Below are 21,140 nucleotides of genomic sequence, written 5' to 3'. Positions count from 1 at the left end.
TAGATTTTTAGGAATAAACGAGTTTCAGAGAGGTTGGTGTATAATAGTTGTAACAGTAGCAATAGTAACAATTTATTGAGTGCATTCTAGGTGCGCAAATACTGGCCACATAGGACTTTATTTGACCCTCACAGAAACTTTATAAGTAAATTTTATTTATGCCCACTCTACAGATGGGAAATCCGATGCTCATGACATGACACTTTACTATATAGTTTATGTCAACTATCTACTTTTCATTCCAGCTCAATCTTTATGGGGTGCTATTTAAAGATTTTTATTTATTTATTTTTAGACAGAGGGGAAGGGAGGAAGAAAGGGAGAGAAACATCAGTGGTTGTTGCCTCTCATGTGGCCCCCTACTGGGGACCTGTCCCACAACCTAGGCATGTGCCTTGACCGGAAATCGAACCAGTGACCCTTTGATTCTCAGCCCACGCTCAACCTACTGAGCTACACAGCCAGGGCATATAGGAGGCTATTTAACACACAACTTATAGTATGGTTTCCTAGGGAAAAAGTGAAATCAACAATAGTGAAATATAGCAAGCAGAGTTGAAGTTAAGGTAAAGATAAAAATATTCTTATATTGAAAATGTAAATCTGGTTGTTGATGTGTGTTCACATGCAAACACCACCCCACTCTTCCTCTGCCAAAGCTTTTGTCTTGGGTAATTACCACAGGATTCTGAGTTTGTTTGCTTTCTCACTTATTAGCAAACACTAAGGAATAGCTGCTAAGGGTAGTGAGCTGCGTTTTATGAAACATTAAAGGTAAGCTTTTGGCATTGTAGATGTTGAAGTCAATGCCTTTTATAACTTTTTGTTTTCCCGGATTGTTTGAACATTTGCATGTACATCTTTAGTGTGCATGTTTGATGGTGATTGAGGGAATAGCGGAGGTTATGTTCGTTTATACAATAGCAATGGCAATATAGAAGAGTGTCATTTGAACTATCCCCCTTTTGTCACTAGGTTGTTAGACTAGAGGCCAAAAGTCATTGCCATGTAAGTAGAAACTCAGTTACAGATTCTGTTTTTAAAGGTTTTATGTATTTATTTTTAGAGAGAGAGGAAGGGAAGGAGAAAGGGAGGGAGAGAAACATCAGTGTGTGGTTGCCTCTCACGCATCTCCCACTGGGGACCAGGCCAGCAACCCAGGCGAGTGTCCTAACCGGAAATCAAACCAGCGACCCATTGGTTTGCAGGCGGGCGCTCAATCCACTGAGCCACACCAGCCAGGGCAGTCATAGATTCTTCACTGCCTTCTCTCCACACCCAGAAGTACAGTCTAAAATGTCTGGTGGTTTTTGAAGCCTCACCTGAAATTTTTGGTAGGGAACTTAAATTGAATCCTACTTAGTTTATTTCCTTATGGAAAATTATCATCGAGAAGCCACAGCTACTCTTTTCTTTTGTAATGGTGCCCTGTGCAAATGGAGAAAGGTCTCTTTTCTTTTCTCCTACAACTTCCTTGAATAAGGTGCTTGAAGCTTTCCAATTTAATGTTCCCCTCTCAGAAAAATGATATACCAGGTGTCACTCTAGAGCACTAAACTGGGGATGGTTTTGCCCCCAGAGGACATTTGGCAGTGTATGGAGATTTTTGGTTGTCACAATTGGGAGTTAGAATGCTGTTGACATCGAGTAGGGAAAGGGTAAACATATCCACGATGCATATAAAGACCCACATAACAAGAAATTATCTGCCCTAATTTTTCAACTTGTGCCCCTATTGAGAAGCCCTACTCTAGAGAAGTGAATGTTGTCTTAAGAAAAATCAAGTTTGGGCTAGGATCCCTGGATTCCTTTTTGTTTTCAACCTGTCATGTTAGGGAGCTTGGGGGAGTCCTCAGTGCAACAGTCCTCTTTTTAAACATACTAGCTATGCTTGACTTCACTGTATGACAATAATAGTAACTGTGGCATTGGTACGACCTCTATCTCATATCCTTGTGGATAATGATGAAAATGAAGGCTGAAGGTAGTTTCTTAGAGTGGATTTGCAGGCAAATACAGAACAAACAGTTACAGTTTTGATTTAAAGAAAAGGGAATTCTCTGTTTGAGGTGCTCTTGTCCTTGACTGGGATTAGAATTCTGACAGGGATTTAAAGATAAAGCATAGTATTCCAAGCTGGTAAGAGCAGCTTGTGTCTGTGCCTTCCTTGACCTTTAGGATGGGAGTACTCACTTAGAAGAGCTTAACTGCTAATACAGTGCAAAGAACACTTGCTTTGACACCTTGTCCAGTCTCCAGTCTAGGTGATTCTGAGCAGTCATTTAACTTCTTTGAGTTATAGTTTCCTTTTCTTTAAAAATGAGATAACTAGTAATGTGATAATCAGTGCAGAAATAAGCATTGCATCCCAAATTATATGGGGCAGGCCTATTTGAGGTGGTACTGTAGTATGAATTTACTACAATTGTAGTAAAGTTGCTGCAGTAGTAGTCTGATGAGTCTGAATCAGAAGCACATGAAGAAATTAGAAAGGTAGACAAGAGCTATAGCATATGCCAAGCTTAAAGAAGTTTGGGCCTGATCTTTAGTTTAATCCTAGAGTACTAAAAGATTTACCTTTTATTTCAGTAATTTTATTATTGAAATAAAAGTCAGGTAAAGTGTGCCTACAAGTATCCCATACTTTGTTTTGGCTGTGGGCATTTGAAGATGGATGAGACTGGTTAGGAGAGTTTTAAAATAGGTGGGGTGAGACCTAAGCACCAGAACTTTGGCAATGGGAAAGTTATACTCAGCTTGTTTCAGTAGCTAACATTTATTTAGTCCTCAGTAAGTGGCAAGCACTTAATTAAGTTTCTTATTTCCACTGTTAATTTATTCTTGAAAAAACAGGAGGTGAGTATTGTTGCCTCCATTTTGCAGATAAATTGAGGCTTGGAGGGGCTAAATAATTTGTGAAAGGTTATACAGCTAGAAAATAATCTTAGATTCATAGAGATTTACTTGATAATCTGAGAATCATCTCAGGTCTTTCTAATTCTATATGTAAGGTACTATAAAAGGTATAACTGAAGTATACTCTTAAATGACAGTTTTTTGAAGGATTGGAAGGACTCAGGGTAGATGCTTGGAGAATAGTTTAGAGCGGGTAGATCAGTTAGGAGGCTTTTTCAAGTGAGAGATGATACACTGAATTGGAGTTATCATTGTAGAGAAGTTAGATGTGGAAGGATATGAGAAAATGTCCAGGGATGTGTCAAAAATGACTCCTCTATTTCTGACTTTCACAACTGGTGTTTTGCTGATGTTGAAAGAGAGTGAGGGATGACATGACAAGTACCAGGGGGCAGGTTAAGAGTGCTGGGTTAAGTTAGAGATGCCTTTGGTATGTTCAAGGGGACATGTTAAGGAGGTAGTTGAATATATGTGGGTCTGAAGCTCCTGAGATTTCTGAATTAGAACTACAAATTTGTAGGTCATCGGTGTTGTGATAATAATTGAAACCAGTTGTGGACAGGATTATTTACTGAAAGGATGTTGTGTGAAAGTAGAAGATGAGGACCTATGACCAAAGATAAAAAAGACTTGAGAGGAATCACTTAAGAGTAGTAATAGCAGGCAACCTTTATTAAATACTTTGTGTTAAGCAGTGTACCGTTTCACTTTTCTATTTCAGTGAGTCATCCAAAGAACCCTGTAGGGAGATATATTTGTCACCCAGTTTTAGCAATGGGTTACTACAACTCAGAAAGATTAGGTGACTATCCTAGATAAGTCACATACCCAGTAAATCGAGGAGCTGGAGTTCTGATGATAGTACACATACTCATAATAATGGTTCTATATGTGGGTGGGTCATTGGTGAACTTTGTGAGAGCTTGCTTGATGGCTTGATGGAAAGGAAGCAAAATTGAAAAAGATGCCAGGAAGGAAAAGGAGGCAGTAAGTCTTTCAAAAATTGTGCTCCTGAGGAACTTGGCTAGCGTGTTATGTGGGGTTAAAATAAGGTTCAATGACTTTTTTTGGTATGTTTGTTTTTAACATGTGAGACACTAGAGCCTGTTTAATTATTTATATGGCTATACTTGAAAGGTAGTAGTTGATAGTAAAGGCTTTTGAAAAGGTAAAAGAATAACACAAGTAGAGCAACGTTACCTGTTTTGGAAATAGTTATTGAATGCCAACGGTGTGATAAGTATATTATATCCAAAATTTATTAGGATCTAGTGATCTATGGAGAAATTCAGTAAATGGTACCTTCTTAAGGTATTAACCAAAACTCTCTTTAACCCCAAAGTAACTGACCTGTCATATAAATAGCATTAATTGTGTTTTGGAATATTGATTTCTTATTCTTTAATTCCCTGTTGAGGGCTGGTACGGATAGGCAGTAGTGATGAGGGAGGGAGAGTACATTGAATGGAAAAGGTTACAAAGAAGAAATAACACTGTATTAGTGAAGAATAATGTTGTCAATCAAGAAGTATTTACTTAGCACCTATTGTTAAGGCACTGTTTTTAGACAGTAGAGATGGGGCTACCACAGTAATGAAGGAGAAACTGTGTCTTTGAACTCACAGATCTTATGTTCTAGTTGGTCAAGATAGATAACATGTAAACAAATGAGTTGACTTCATACTCATAAGGACTTTGAAGAAATAAAAATAAGAACATATGGGAAGATCCTGCTTTGGCCATGGGTAATCAAGGTAGGCCACTCTGAGGCACTGTCTGTCATTTCAGCTGAGAACTGAATGATAAGAAGCAGATCATCACGCAGAGATTTGGTAAAAAAGTATTACCGCATTTTACCCTGTACCATTTGTTCCTGTGTATAATGCACTTCCTGTTTTTAACCCAAACAGTTAGGGGAAAAATCTTTCATTTTAATTTTTTAATTCATTTATGTATTTATATTTAAATACTTTTTTGTATTATAAAGGAATTTTAGCATTTATTTTTGGACAGATATGGTACAAGAAATATTATGTAATAAATCATTACAAAATACAAGAACAGATACAAGATATGTCAAGTACTACCCATGTATAATGCACATCCTTATATTTCCCTGCAAAAATTTGGGCAAAAAGTACACATTATACATGGTGAAGTATGGTATATGACCAAAAGAGTACAAGTATGAAGGCCTTGAGGTCAAGGGACCAGAAAACAAGTACATCTGGAGTGTAGAAAATAAGGGTGCAAATAGAGAAAGGTTGCTGGGGCCAAATCATCCAGGACTTGCCTTGTTGACCGGATTTTTTCCTGTGTAAGGAGAAATCATTGGGAGGTCTTAAGTAGGGAGTTATATAATCTCATTTAGGGAGATGGTGGGTTGCCTGGTTGAGAGGGGAAGCTCCATAAAAGCAGTTATTTTTGTCTGTTTTGTTCATTATTATGTCCTAGTAACCAAAGCAGTTCAGAGTATGTTGTCATGAAATAGTTGTTGTTGAATGAATGAATGAGTGAATCAGAGAATGCACTAAGAGGCAAGAGCAATCAAGGGCTATTATAGGCATCCAAGTAAGGGATAGATGGCAGTTTAAACCATAATTTTCTTAGTATAATGGCACATAGTTTATTTTATGGTTTTTGCACAGTGATACTCTTACATTCATTCATCTGACTAGCCTAACATTGTCATTAAAAGTGTGTGCTCTAAAACCAAAATACTTTATAGAGTGATGTCTGCAAGACAGCAGAAGAGGAGTTCTCTACTGTTAAGCCCTCACAGAAAATAGATTTTGGCTGTTACTGCTGGGCAAGAGTACCTTTCTTGGAGTCTGAGGGTCAAGTTACAGCACATCACTGGAGAAAAAAAAAGATGCATTAATATTTTTAATATATTTGTTTGATCATGCTTTTGAACATCTTGGGTACACTTACTGCCAGGTCATTTATTTCTGTTGTCAGTGTAAGTGGTTTTCTTTTTTTATGTTAAATGTTTTAAATATTTGTTGCTGATATATAAAAATGCAGTTCATTGATAATTTTTTACCTAGTATCTAGTAACTTGGCTACATTTTGTTCTATAATTTATCCACAAGTTCTTCTGAACTTTTCCAATGATCAGATATCAGTTGCTTATTTTGCTTCTTCCTTTCAAATCTTCATACCTCTCCCATGCCCTTCTTTAGCTTTCCACAATGGCTAAGACCCTGTCTATTGTTAATAGTGATTATGATGGAGGACAACTGACTCTGTGCAGTGCTCTGTGTACTGTAGGGCCCTTCATTGTCTGGTTTCCATTACTGTCTGACCTCAGACCTCATCTCTGGCTCCTTTCTTAGCTCACTTGTTCTAGCCATGCTTGCCTCCTTTATTTTTTATTTCATGGGCTGGAGTATGCATCCTTTAGATGCCTGCTAGGTTCATTCCTTTAAATCTTCACTTTAATACCACCTTTTCAGTGTTGCCTTTCTTAGCTACACTGTCTTTTAAAAACAAACAGCATTATTGCAGCATATTTTACATATCATATAATTTGCCCATTTCAGATGTCCCGTTAGTTTTTTGTGAATTTGCATAGTTGTGCAACCATTGTCATTAACAATTTCAGAAAATTTTTATCACCCTAATATTATTTCTGTGCCTGTTTGTGCTGATGGCTGTTCTACGCCCTGTACCAGGTAACCACAAATCTACTGTCTCCATAGATCTCCCTGTTCTAGACTTTTTGCATAAATGGAATCATCCAGTATATAGTCTCTTGTGTCTGTTTTTTTCACTTAGTATAATGTTTTGGGGTTCATCCACACTATAGTGTGAATCACTACTTCATTTCTTTTTATGGCTAATTAATATTCCATTGTTGATCCATCTATCAGTTAATGGACATTTGGTACTTTCCAATTTGGAGCCATTATGAATAATTCTAACAACCCTATCTTAAAGTAAAATCCTATACTCTCCTAAAACACAATTCCTGTTCTGCCCTACTTTCTTTTCTCCAGCTTACAACACGGTTTGCTTACTTATCTTGTATATTGTTTGTCTTCACTAGAATCTAAGCTTTGCAGATAGAAATTTTTTCTCACATTGATCACCATTGTACATAATGACTTAGCACTGTGTCTAGCATATAGTAAGCAATCAGCAAACATTTGCTAAATTAATAAAGGAACACGTGAATGGGTGAATAGGATATTCACTAGACACTCTACTAAAAATATTTTGTGAAAGACATGGAAGCTAAGTAACATGGTATTAAACAATGAATGAGTCAATAGCAAGATGAAGAAAGAAATTGAAAGGTACCTTGAAACAAGTGAAAATGAGAACACAACAATCCAAAATCAGTGGGACACAGGAAAGCAATCATAAGAGGGAAGTTTATAGCATTACAGACCTATCTCCAAAAAAAAACAAGAAAAGGGTCAAATAAGCAATCTAACTTTACACTTAAAGGTACTTGAAAAAGAACAAGAAACAAAGCCCAAAATGAGTAGAAGGAAGGAAATAATAAGGATTAAAGTAGAAATAAACAAGAGCCTAAAAAACCATATAAAATATCATTGAATCCAAGACTGGTTCTTTGAAAAGATAAACAAGATTGATGCACCTTTAACCAGACTCATCAAGAAAAGAAAGAGAGAGGACCCAAATAAATTAAGTCAGAAGTGAAAGAAGAGAAATAACTAACACCAAAGAACTATAAACAATTGTAAGAAAATATTATGAACTATATGCCAACAAACTGGACAGCCTGGATGAAGTGGAAAAAATTCCTAGAAACATACAAGCTTCCAAAACTAAATCAGGAAGAATCAGAGAATCTGAATAGACAGTTTACACCTAGTGAAACTGATGTGGCAATCAAAAAACTTGCAACAAACAAAAGCCCTGGATGGGTGGCTACATAAGTGAACTTTACCAAACATTCCAGAAAGAACTAACACCTCTCCTCAAACTACTTCAAAAATTCAAGAGGAAGGAAGGCTCCCAAGTTCATTTTACAAGGCTAGCATTATCCTAACTCCAAAACCAGATAAAGGCATTACAAAAAAAAGAAAATTATAGGCCAATATCCCTGATAAACATAGATGCTAAAATCTTCAACAAAATATTAGCAAACTGAGTACAGCAGTGCATCAAGATCATACACCACAATCATCTGGGATTTATTCTGGGAATGCAGGGTTGGTACAACATTAACAAATCAATAAATGTAATTCACCATATAAACTAAATGAAGGATAAAAACCACATAATCAGCCCTGACTGGTGTGGCTCAGTGGATTGGGCACTGACCTTTGAACCAAAAGGTCAATGGTTTGATTCACAGTCAGGGTACATTCCTGGGTTATGGGCCAGGTCCCCAGTAGGTGGCATGTGGGACGCAGGCACCCATTGGTGTTTCTATCTCTTTCTCCCTCCTTTCCCATCTCTAAAATAAATACATAAAAGCTTTAAAAAAATTATCACATCAATAGATGTAGAAAAAGCATTTGATAAAATCCAGCACCTATTTATGATAAAAACTCCCAGCAAAGTGGGATTATCTATGTTCCCCAAAGAGGGAACGTATCTAAACATAATAAAGGCTGTATATGACAAACCACTGCCAGTATCATACTCAGTGGGCAAAAGCTACAAGTGTTCCCCTTTAGATTGGGAACAAGACAAGGATGTCCACTTTCACTCCTGTTATTCACCGCAGTACTAGAAGTCCTAGCTGTAGCAATCAGACAAGAAGAAATTAAAGGCATTCAGATTGGAAAGAAAGAAGTAAAACTGTCTTATTTGCAGATGACATGATACTGTATATAGGGAGCCTCAAAAGATTCCACCAAGAAACTACTAGAACTGGTAAATGAATTCAGCAAAGTAGCAGGATAAAACCATTAATATCCAGAAATCAGTTGCATTCGTACATGCCAATAAAAGAAAACAATCCCATTCACAGTTGCTTCAGAAAGTATAAAATACCTAGGAATAACTTAACCAAGGATGTGAAAGACCTATACTTGGAAAGTTACAAGATACTGAAGAAAGAAATTGAGGAAGGTACAAATAAGTGGAAGCATAAACTGTATTCATGGATAGGAAGAATTAATATCATTAAAATGTCCATACTACCCAAGGCAATCTATAGATTCAATGCAATTTCTATCAAGATTCCAATGATGTATTTCACAGAACTAGAACAAATATTTCAAAAATTTATAGGGAACCAAAAAGCCCCCATAGCAACAGAGATCCTGAGAAAGAAGAACAAAGTTGGAGAAATCACACTACCTAATATCAAACTATACTATAAGGCCAAAGTAATCAAAATAGCATGGTACTCGCATAAAACAGACACCTAGTTCAATGGAACAGAGTAGAGAACCCAGAAATATGACCAATGGGACAGAATAGAGAGCCCAAAAATAAACCTACGCCTTAATAATTAATATTCAACACAGAAAGCAAGCACATACAATGGGCTAAAGATAGTTTATTCAATAAATGGTGTTGGGAAAATTGGACAGCTGCATGGAGAAAAATGAAACTAGACCACCTTCTTACACCACACATAAGAATAAATTCAAAATGGATCAAAGACTAAATGATAGACCTGATATCATAAAAATCGTACAAGAAAATATTGGCAGCAAAATGTTGGGCATTGCTCATAGCACTGTTTTATTGGATATATCTCCCCAGGCAGGGGAAACAGAAGAAAAAATAAATGGGACTACATTAAACCAAAAAGATTTTGCATAGCAAAGGAAATTGTCAAAATAAAAAGACAACCCACAAAATGGAAGAACATAGTTGCCAAAACATCTGATAAAGGGTTAATATCCAAAATTTATAAAGAACTCAACAAAACTCAACACCAAAAAAAACACAGACAACCCAATTAAAAATAGGCAAAGGACTTGAATAGACACTACTCCAAAGAGGACATACAGATGGTCCGTAGACATATGAAAAAATGCTCAATGTCACTAATCATCAGAGAAATGCAAAATCAGACCACAATGAGATATATCATCTCACACCTGTCAGAATGGCTGTCATCAATAAATCAACAAATAACAAGTGCTGGCAAGGATGTGGAGAAAGGGGAAACTTTTTACACTATTGGTGGGAATACAGATTGATGCAGCTGTGGAAAGCAGTATGGAGATACCTCAAAAAATTAAAAATGGATTTGCCTTTCAACCCAGCAGTCCCACTTCTGGAGTATATATCTGAAGGAACCCAAAACACTAATTTGAAGTAACATAAGCACCCCTATGTTCATTGCGGTATTATTTACAATTACCAAGACATGGAAACAACCTTCATGTCTATCAATAGATGAGTAGATGAAACAACTATGGGACATTCACACAATGGAAAACTACTCAGCTGTAAAAAGAAAATTTCACTCTTTCTGACAGTATGGATGGACCTTGAGAACGTTATGCTAGGTGAAATAAACTAGTCAAGAAAGACAAATACTGTATGGTTCCATTCATGTGTGGAATCTAATGAACACACTGAACAAACAAGCAAAATAGAGACAGACTCATGGATGGAGAGCAGGATGACAGCTCTGGGGGGAGGTTAGGTGGAGGGATTGGGCAAGAAAGAAAAGGACTCATGGACATGGACAACAGGGTGGTGATTGCTGGAGGGGTGGACGGTATAAGGGAACTAAATGGTAATGGAAAAAATACAATAAAAATTTTTAAAATACAATAAAAATATTTTGATTTAAGTGGCTTGGTGTTTCAGGAATTACTATTCTTAACTTCTTTGATGGCAATTTGAGATATTTCAGGGTGCTTTCCAGAGATTGCTGATAGTTGTGGGTTTTCACCCTGTATGCCTTTTTGTTTACATACTGCCACATGTATCACTTTGACCCTGTACTATGAGGTCTAGGCGTGGCATCACATTTAGTATATATACACTGATCTGCTCTGAAAAGGGGGCTTGTCAGAAAGCACAGTACCCTGCTTGTTTCTTTGAGGCTTGCTTTATATTTCTTTATATTTGGGTTCTTTGTCTTGCTTAGACAACCTAAGCTTGAATATTTAACTGAGAAGTCCTTAAATACAAGATGTTGATGGAATTCCTTTTACAATATAGTTTTATTTTGTTTTTAAAATATTTTATTTATTTATTTTTAGGGAGGGAAGGGAGGGAGTGGGAGAGAGAAAGAGAGAGAGAGAGAGAGAGATCAATGTGCGGTTGCTGGGGGTTATGGCCTGCAACCCAGGAATGTACCCTGGCTGGGAATCGAACCTGGGACACTTTGGTTCCCAGCCCGCGCTCAATCCACTGAGCTACGCCAGCCAGGGCTATATAGTTTTATTTTGTAATGAAATGCCTTAAACAAAAATACTGTTTTGCCTACTTTTCATTTATGTGATTTTTGTCTGAAATGTTTTTCTCTTTTGTGGTTTCTCAGGTAGTGATTTTTTCCTTTAAAAATGTTTTAACTATCATGTATTTTTTGATACAGATAAATACGGAGGAACATGTGGATGCAACTGATCAGGAAGTTATTTTATGGGATCATAAAATTCCTGAGGACATCCTGAAGGAAATAGCCACCCCTAAAGAGGTACCAGCAGAAAGTGTTACTGTCTGGATTGACCCACTTGATGCTACACAGGAGTATACAGGTAATTTTAAAATTAAAATTGATCTCACGCTTTAGATTACCATTACATAGCAGAGAACTAGAATGAGGGCAGGTGGTTTATAATGGTTGTACATATTTTACCAATCTCAGACAACTTTTCCATTAGGTTTTAAGACAGAGAACTGTATTAATGCAGTGTTGTATGAACCATTTGCACTGTATTCTTAGTGTACCCCCCCAATGTATTCATGCCATACTCGTAATGGTGATAGTGGCTCATTATGTCACTGATTCTTCAGTGAAAGGAAGTTTTAGCAGTTACAGCAAAATGGTCCCTATTTGACACCTATTTATTGAGGTGTTTATATATCGAGATATGTTTTATTGAGGTATTTATTTGTATAGTCAGAATATAATATTTATCTGTGATAGTGGGAATTTTGATTTTAGTGCATATACATCTATCATTGTAATTCAAAATAGTAAACCCTAGTTGCCCAGAGAACACGTAATTAGCAAAACAGAATCACCACCCCACCCTTTATTATCATTCTTTTTACCTAGTCTCAGTTCAGATTTCAATTCTGTTGATCCTCTCCCATGCCTTGTGTCTTACCCAGACAAACCTAATTTTTGCCTTTTCTCTGTTATCTTGATATATATATTGAAAGCGGTTGCTTGTATATTTGTCTCCCTTCTAGATGGTAAGTTGTCTGAATGTGGGGACTTCTGCTTTGTCATCTTGGTATTCTAGTGCTTAAGCCCTGAACTTGACTCTTAATAGACACTCAAGGAAACTAATTGGAGAACAGGGAGAAGACACTAGGTTGTCTATCTAGTAGTAACTGTAATTATAAAACAATATTTTGTTGGAGTAGATAATAGAAATAGAAAATATTGAGGGGTTTGTTTATAAAAAGTTTTTCTTAAACTGAGATTGGCCTGATCATATAATAGTGATAATATTTAGTGAGTTAATCCTTTGTGCAGAGACTATTCTAAATTTTTTTAATTTTTTAAAATTTAAATAGTAAAATGAAAAATTATTTTAATATTTAAAGGTAGGTACCTAATTAGTGTCTGTATTTTACAAATGAGGAAACTGAATATAAATAATTTGCCCAAAGGAATGCAGCTCATAAAAGGGTAGACTAGGATAATAACCCAGGTACTTTGTTTATAAAACCAAAACTCACTTAAACTGATTCTCATTGCTAGACTTTGTTGACTTGAGGAGGTTGTTGGCTATGAAAAACATTTTATAAAATGTACATACATTTTTAATGAAATAAAGTACAACATTGTATCCTGAATTTATATATGTTACTTTACCGTTGTATTTGTTGTTTATTTCTCATAGAGGATCTCCGAAAGTATGTCACTACTATGGTTTGTGTGGCTGTAAATGGTAAACCTGTCCTAGGAGTAATACATAAGCCATTTTCTGAATATACAGGTAAGAAATATGTTAAAGCAAGAGTTACTATTATTAAATCTTTTGTCTATAAAACTGTCCTGTCAGAATAATTACTGTAGGTCAGTAATTATCAGAGTGACTCCCTTACGCTGCCTCACCTCTTCACTGAATGTGGTGAGGATTTTACTATTGGCACTCAGACTACATGACAGCAGGGCTCTCCAAACTACCTTTAGAGGATTGCAACTGTTTAATGAAGATGAGAAAGTCTTAGTGTATCGGGGAACACCACTGGTATGTACTCTCCAGCAGCTCTGTGTTTCTGTCACATTGTTGCTGGGGATAAGGTCCAGGGCTCTTTAACATTGGATTCTATGTGGATTTTGGGGTCCACTATGAACTAGGCTTAACAAAATCTGTTGTTTTATCAGGAAACGAGCTTGATCTTGTGGTGGTTAAGGGCATGTTAAGGTCATTAAGAGTGATGACAACCTCAGATCAAAAGTGGGTGGTGCCACTGTGAAAGTATCAAAAATCAGGCTAACCCCTCTGTACCCCTGGATGCTCCTCAGTACTCCTGCAGACCCTTGTTTCCTCACATTCCAACAAATGCTTCCAACAAATGCAGTCCTATTTGTTAGCCTCCCGTACATGGCAGCTCAGATCCTTGATGATCGTGTAAGAGCAAGAGTATGGTCGAGCATGCCAAAGAGCTTCCCATGTAGTTTAGGATTGATCTGGCCTAAAGCCTTACCCCAATGCATTTTGGTGTCACTGCAGCTGTTATGCTGTAGTTTGCCTGTGTAGAGAGGTTAGTCATGATCATGTGGGTAGCAGTAATAGCATGGACTATGGTCAAAAGTCCACAGTGATACTGGGAGTTGTCATAGTGAAGAAGTTGAGGGAAATAATTACTGATGTAAGCAATACTGCTAGTCTGAAGGGAATTATTATACTTTTTGTTGGTAACTCCCTAACTCCCTTGAAATCCATGGGGCAAGGATCATGCTCTTTTGGTTCCACTATTCTCTAAGATGATAAGGTTCTTGATGGTGACACTATCCTCTTTGCCAGCATTCTAAGTAGCCCCAATAATCAGGTGTAGTAGGTTAAATAATGTCCCCATCAAATTCATGTCTTACTAGTTCCCTGGGACTGCCACAAAAAAACAAAAACAAAAAAAAATCCACACAAATTGTGTGTCTTTAAACAAATTTGTCTTTCCCAGTGTTGGAGGCTAGAAGTTCAAAATCAAGAAGTTGGTAGAGCCATGCTCTCTAAAACCTGTAGAGGAAAATCCTTCCATGTTTTTCTCTTAGGTTCTTATAGTTTGCTGACAGTCAATTCATGGTGTTCCTTGGCTTGTAAGCACATCATCTCTGCCTCCCTCATGGCATTCTCCTGGTGTCTCTGTGACTCTGTCTCTTCTCTCCTTGTAAAGACACCAGGCATGTTGGATTAAGAACCTTGCCTACTCCAGCCTGACCTCATCTTAACTAATCTTAACTAATTACATTTACAAGGACCTTGTTTCCAAATAAGGTCAGTTTATGACGTGCTGGAGGTTAAGACTTCAACATATCTTTTGGGGGAGCAAAATTCAGCCCATAACAATGTGGACTTCAGAATGTGACCTTATTTGGAAATAAGATCTTTGTGGATGTAATTAAGGTAAATATCAAGATGAGATCATCTTGGATTAAGGTCAGCCTTTAAACCAATGAAAGTATCCTTGTAAGAAAGAGGCTACACAGACACACGGGATAAGTGATGTGAAGGTAGAGAAAGAGATTGGAGTGACGCGGATAAGCCAATGAACACCAGGAGTGCCAGCAGCCACCAGAAGCTAGGAGAGAAGCTATAAATGGATTCTCCCTTAGACCAGTCAAGGAACAAACCCTGCCAACATCTTGATTTGTGTTCTCTATCCTCAATCAAAACTCTAAGAAAGTAAATTTTTCCAATTGTAAGCACCAAGTTTGTGGTAATTTGTTACAGCAGCTCTAGGAAGCCAATACACAGGCATCCCTACGATTGATGCTGTCATTTACTCTAGCATCTTTTTTGTGCCTCAGTGGTGTGGCTGACATGGCATAAAAAGACTGTGAAGTGGAGAGAAACAGAGACAAGGTTAAGTTTTGATTACTCTAAATTTATTTGCTGTGCAGAATTACCTTCTATCCCTAATTCTGTTTGTTCTGAGGCTAAATATGTGACCATTGGCTCTGAATTTCAAAACCACATCTTTGTGGTATCTGACATTTTATCTCATTTTTATAATTCAAATAGTTTTTAATGTTGACAGTTTGATGAGCACAAAAGTTTTATGTTATTGATGTGATAATGTTCCTCAATATTAATTATATAATTGCTCTAACAGCCTGTATATAAGCAGATCAGGGCAGCCATGACAGCTTCCTGGTACTGGGCACACTGTCCATTTTCTCTCTCTCTTTTGCTGTGCTAACAGTTGTTGCCCTCCTCTGCATGGCTAAGGGTGGCTCACTGCTTCACATTCCACCACTGGAAACGGTAAAAAGAGAGACTTACAGGACATTTTGCACTGAGGGTTTGATCTGTAAATTTCACACATCAGTTCACATCCCATTGATCAAAACATAGCCTCAGGGAAGGCTGAAAAATGTATTTGTTATTTCATAGGCCATGCAAGCTAAAAATTCAGGGATTCTGTCACTCAGAGAAAATAGTAAAAGTGGGTATTTGGAGTACAATTGAGCACTACTACTACACCCAGTATAGCTCATTTGTGAGGGACACAATTACAATTACTATTCCCACTTAGAAATAAGAAAATGAGACTCAGAAAATTGTTACATTTCTTAAGAGCATCCATCTAAATTGGAACAGAAATCAACCCAAGACTATTAGACAAATCAGTATAGCACATCACTTTTATAATAATAATTCCACGATTCCTAACTTTTGTTAGTATTGGTTTGGCCAAAAAGTTTGTTTAGTTTTTTCTGTAAAATAAAAGACACATTTCTAATTTTCACCAGCAACTTTATTGTTTGGATATTTTGAGTATGTTGGCTCCCTCCTGCATGGTACAATGTTGATTGTTCTCAATTAATGTCTCGATTTGATCGCTACCAACTTCAACTTGTCTACCCAACCATGAAGTATCATCCAGCGAGAAATCTCCAGTGTGATACTTCATAAACCACTTTTGACACATTCAGTCAATCCGTACAGCACCTTCTCCATATACTGCAGAAATTTTTTTTTGCCTTCCAGTTACATTTTTATTTTCCTTGAAATAATAAAGCATAATGTGCCAAAAATGTTGTGTATCTTATTTCATCTTCAATATTAAAATGGCTACACAAAAATTCACCAATTTTGATAAGTTCTTTTAAAATGCATGCTGATATGACAGTTATATCAATTCAATCTAATAAAATTTGTTTTGAGTGAAGTTAAAGACAACGAAGTGCTACTGGAGCCATCTTATGGAAAAAAATGAACTTTTTGGCTAACCTAATATTTAGAATTTGCTATACACTTAATGTTATCTCATTTGAATCTTTTTTTCTTTTCTAATTTTTCATGGTTTTATTTATTAGTTTTGCTTTTATATTTTATTTATTTTTTTTATTACAGTTGTCATACAACATTATTAGTTTCATGTGTACCCCAGTGAAAAGGCATTATATAACTTTTAAATGATCACCCTGATAAAACTTGTACCCATCTGACACTATACATAGTTGTTACAATATTATGACTATTCCCTATGCTGTATTTTATGTCCTAATGCCTATTCTGTAACAGCCAATTTGTACTTCTTAATCCTGTCACCTTTTTCACCCATCCCCCACCCTCCCTGCTGTCTGGCAACTATCAAAATGTTCTCTGTATTTATGAGTCTATTTCTGTTCTGCTTAGTTGTTTATTTTGTTTATTAGATTCAGTTGTTGATAGATATATATTTATTGCCATTTTATGGATATTTTTTACCTTTTTCTTCTTAAAGAAAACCCTTTAACATTTCAAGTAATACCAGTTTGGTGAAAATGAGCTCATGTACCTTTTCTTTTCTGGGAAGCTCTTTACATGTCCTTCAATTTTAAATGATAGCTTTGCTGAGTAGAGTGAACTTGGTTGTAGATTGTTGCTTTTCATGACCTTGAATATTTCTTGCCAGTCCCTTCTGGCCTACAAAAGTTTCTGTTGAGTAATCAGCTAACAGTCTTATGGGAACTCCCTTGTAAGCAACTAGCTGCTTTTCTCTCGCTGCTTTTAGATTCTTAGTATTTCACCTTTTGCATTTTAATTATGATTTGTATTGGTAGGGTCTTCTTTGGATTCAACTTATTCAAGATTTAAGACTCTCTCTGTTTCTTAGACTTGTATGTATTTTCTTCACCAGGTTAGGGAAGTTTTCTGCCATTTTTTCAAATAGGTTTTTAATTTTTTGTCTTATTTTATTGGTACCCCCCATTATGTGAATATGGTATGCTTGAAGTTGTCCCAGAGGCTCCTTACACTATGCTCAAGTTTTTGGATTTTTCTTCTTTTTGCTCTTCTGATTGGGTGTTTTATCTTCCTTATATACTCCAAATCACTATTTTGATTCTTGGCCTATATACTGTACTGCTGATTCCCTGTAAATTATTTTTCATTTCTGTTAGTGTATCCTTCATTTCTGACTGGTTCTTTTTTATGGTTTCCATGTCCATTTTCATGCTAATGAAGTTCTAAGTTCACTGAGCATCCTTATAACCAGTTTTTTGAACTCTATATCTATAGTAAATTGCTTGTCTCCATTTTAGTTCCTTTTCTGGAGATTTTTTCTGTTCTTTCATTTGGGACATGTTTGTCTCCTTATTTTGACAGCGTCCCTGTTTATTTCTCTGTATTAGGTAGAGCTACCATGTCTCCTGGGCTTGGTAGAGTGTCCTAATGTAGTAGGTGTCCTGTAGGGTCCAGTGTCACAGCCTCCAGATCACCCAAGCTGGGTACTCTAGGTGCACCCCCAACCCCCTGTATGGACTGTGTACACTTTCCTGTTGTATGTAGTTGAGACATTGATTACTGTTGGCTCGTCAATGGGAGGGTTTTACCCCCAAGTCAGTTGGTGCAAGGACTGGCTACAACCACCATGGAGGATCAGCTGTGCACAGGTAAACCCCACAGAGCAGGACTTACTTAAGCGGGTCTCTGTTGCTCACTGAGTGCGTCCCTTGAGTGTGTTGCTTGTGGAGGTGGTTGGGTGGTGGTGCTTCAATGTGGTCTGAAGCTGACCGTGGAGTGCACTGACTCTGGGTCCTCCTAGGAGGTGCACGCTAAGGTCAGCACCACCTGTGTCCTGCCAAGGGCCATCCAGCATAAACTACAGAGTGATCAGCAGATGAGAATTTAGGGGTGCCCATGAGAGGCCAAGCTATAAACCAAGGCCAACTGGGGTTGCTGTTGCTAGGCCTGGGGTCACTCAGCAAGAGGTATAGGGCATGCTGAGTCCAGATGCTGCTTGTTTGAGAGATTTTAGGTAAGACAGGCTGTCTGTATGGAAAAGTCACTGGAAACAGCATGGATGGTTCTGCAAGTTGGGTGGGCCAGGGTCTACAGGAATCCCCAAGGTAGTGTGAACAATCATAGCCAGGTTAATAGATACAGACCTTGCCTGCCAGCTCTGTGGAGGATGGGCTCAGAAGAGGAGCAGTGGCTTCTGCCAATACTTCTGTCTGGGATAAAACTGCCCCTCCAGCCCTCACTTCTTTGTCAGAAAATTCAGTCCTTCCCTATATATTCCTGGTGCCTCTTGAGTTGCTGCCCCAGTGTTGGGACTCCAGAAGCCTTGATCTCACTCAGCCACAATCCCTGCTGGTTTTACAGCCAGAAATTATGGAGACTTCTCTTCCTGGCACCAGAATCCTGGACTGGTAGGTCTCGTGTGGGGCTAAGACCCCTTGATGCTCAGGGGGAACCTCTGAAGCTAGGATATCCTGCCTAATTTTTATCTGCCACATGTGAGTGTGGGATCAGCTTGTTCTGTGTCTCTGCCCTTCCTGCCAGTCTCAGTGTGGCTTCTTTATATCCTTAGTTGTAGGACTTTCCATTCAGCTCAGTCAGCTAGATTTCAGGTGGTTCTGAATGATGATTATCCAGTAGTTAAGTTTCAATTTTGATGTCTCATTTGAACTTTTCAATAATTATGTGTGACAAGGAAAAATGTTACTGTCTTTTATAGATGATAAAAGGGGCTTACCAGCTCTTACCATGGAAATCATATATTTAAAAATGTTACTATAAGAGCTAACATTTTTAATATATTTTTAATATCTCACATTTGTTTAGTATTTTCACAGTTAATGAAGTGTATTAACATAAATTCACTTCAGGCTTAGAATAATTCTGGAAAGAATATAAAACAGGAATTATAGTGATTTTTTTAATAAAAAATAAAACATATAACAGTTAAGTACAGGACTTAAGTCTTTGAAGCCCTCTCTTTCTTTTGACAGTGTCTCTCATTGCCTCTTCTATATCAGGATTGCATTTAGCTACATTGAAAGTAAATCTGATTATAGTGGTCAAACAAGCTAGCTGTTTATTTTCTCACCTAATAAGATGGCCAGAGAGTAGGCATTGTTTAGTGGCTTTGTGATACTGTTAAGCTGACTTTTCTGTTTTAGCTTTTTCTTAGAAGATGGCTTTTTAATTGTATATTCAAAGATGAGTGCTTCCGGTTACCATAGGTATGTTCTAGGCAAGATAAGGAAAGGGGAAAGACAAAAGATCTAGATCTACATCAGCTATTCTTTGTATTAACTTCAACCCTCTGCTTCCTCTCATTGGCCAGATGTCACATATCACCCTTAGCTACAAACAGAGACTGCTACTTCAAAGAGAATTAGAACCATAATAAAGGGAATGCAGAGGAAATTGGTATCAGATAGGCAAATACATTCACATTTGGGTCCTATTTTTCACATCTGTTCATTTTAGGGGGTGAAACTGGCATAATAAAATGCCCATTGTTTAAAATCTGTATTTTATAAGAATATGTATTTCTCCCCGTAGGCTTAATCCCTTAAAATAAAAAAGCCAAAAGTGTCTAACTTGTATGAATAAGCCATGTTTCAAAAATGTCTTTGTAAGTTACCAGTAAAATGCCCTGTCCTTCTGTGATGTGGCTTTCTGGCCCAGTGTACTGGAACATAAGGTGCTTGCTGGTCAGCGAATATTCGTTAGAATCACTAAGTTCTTAACCAGGTGTAGGTTGACCTTCTATTCCTGGATCAAAGGTTTGTTTGGCATGTCCTTTTTGGGGACTATTAATATTTTCAGATCTAGACTGTATATTGATGTCGGCAGAGCACCAACCATCAAATATTGTATGTTTACCAGAATTTAGCAACACTTGACTATAAAAATGGGAAGTAGATACTGTTGGCAGCAGTTAGAGCAAAGTTAACCAAAATTCTTGTCAGATTTAATTAGAATGAATTCATTGGGTTTGAAAATCTTAGAGAAATACTTCAGTAATATTTTAATGAAGTAGTATAATAAGTGTATAGGTAGTATATCCACTCAATAATTTGTAGCTATTAAAATAAGTTATAATGTCTGAAGTTTGTAGAGCAAAGTACCAACTTCTTTTTACTTTGTGCTGAACCTTTTTTTTAGCATATCTTATAGAGAGAATAAACACATTCTAATAGTTGTTTTACCTTATCACTATTACCTTATCATCTATCATTAATATTTATTTAAGTACCTCCTGTATTTTTTAAGCTGATTGAAAAAATTTTGTAGTAAGTGTTATGACTGAATGTATTGACTTTATGTAACATGAACTATATTTTTTTAAATATTAAACTACAATTATCTAAAATTATTCTGGTATTGTCTATACACTGAGATAATGTTCTCTTTATTCTCTTACACAATACTGACCTCTAGAGGTACAGCAGTGTAAATTCACTTCTTAGTAAGAAATTTTGGGATCATTTCTAAAATGAATTTAGAGGTTTTGTCTTTTTCTCTGTTTCATTTCTCTCTTTTAAACTTCTACTATAAATAACTTCAAACACAAAATTATAATAAATTTTATATATGGTAGTCTCTCCTCATCTCAGTTTCATTTTCTGTGGTTCAGTTACCTGAGATTACTCACAGGCCAAAAATATTAAATGCAAAATTCTAAAACTAAACAATTTGTAAGTT

General features: G+C 36.9%; 1 protein-coding gene across 1 annotated transcript in view; it reads left to right on the top strand.

Annotated features, from left to right (window-relative positions):
* Window positions 1-21,140, top strand: part of BPNT2 (3'(2'), 5'-bisphosphate nucleotidase 2) — a 35,443-nt gene that overhangs the window by 1,780 nt on the left and 12,523 nt on the right. The window contains exons 2-3 of the mRNA XM_045861042.1: window positions 11,408-11,570; window positions 12,891-12,986. Of these exons, the coding sequence (XP_045716998.1) occupies window positions 11,408-11,570; window positions 12,891-12,986 (259 nt within the window). The remainder of the gene's footprint in view (window positions 1-11,407; window positions 11,571-12,890; window positions 12,987-21,140) is intronic.

Source organism: Phyllostomus hastatus, unplaced genomic scaffold (assembly GCF_019186645.2).
Source record: "Phyllostomus hastatus isolate PE091 unplaced genomic scaffold, TTU_PhHast_1.1 phas_scaffold_21, whole genome shotgun sequence".
NCBI lineage: Eukaryota > Metazoa > Chordata > Mammalia > Chiroptera > Phyllostomidae > Phyllostomus > Phyllostomus hastatus.
The sequence above is the reverse complement of the archived record's forward strand: the minus strand, read 5'-3'. Positions and strand labels throughout refer to the sequence as shown.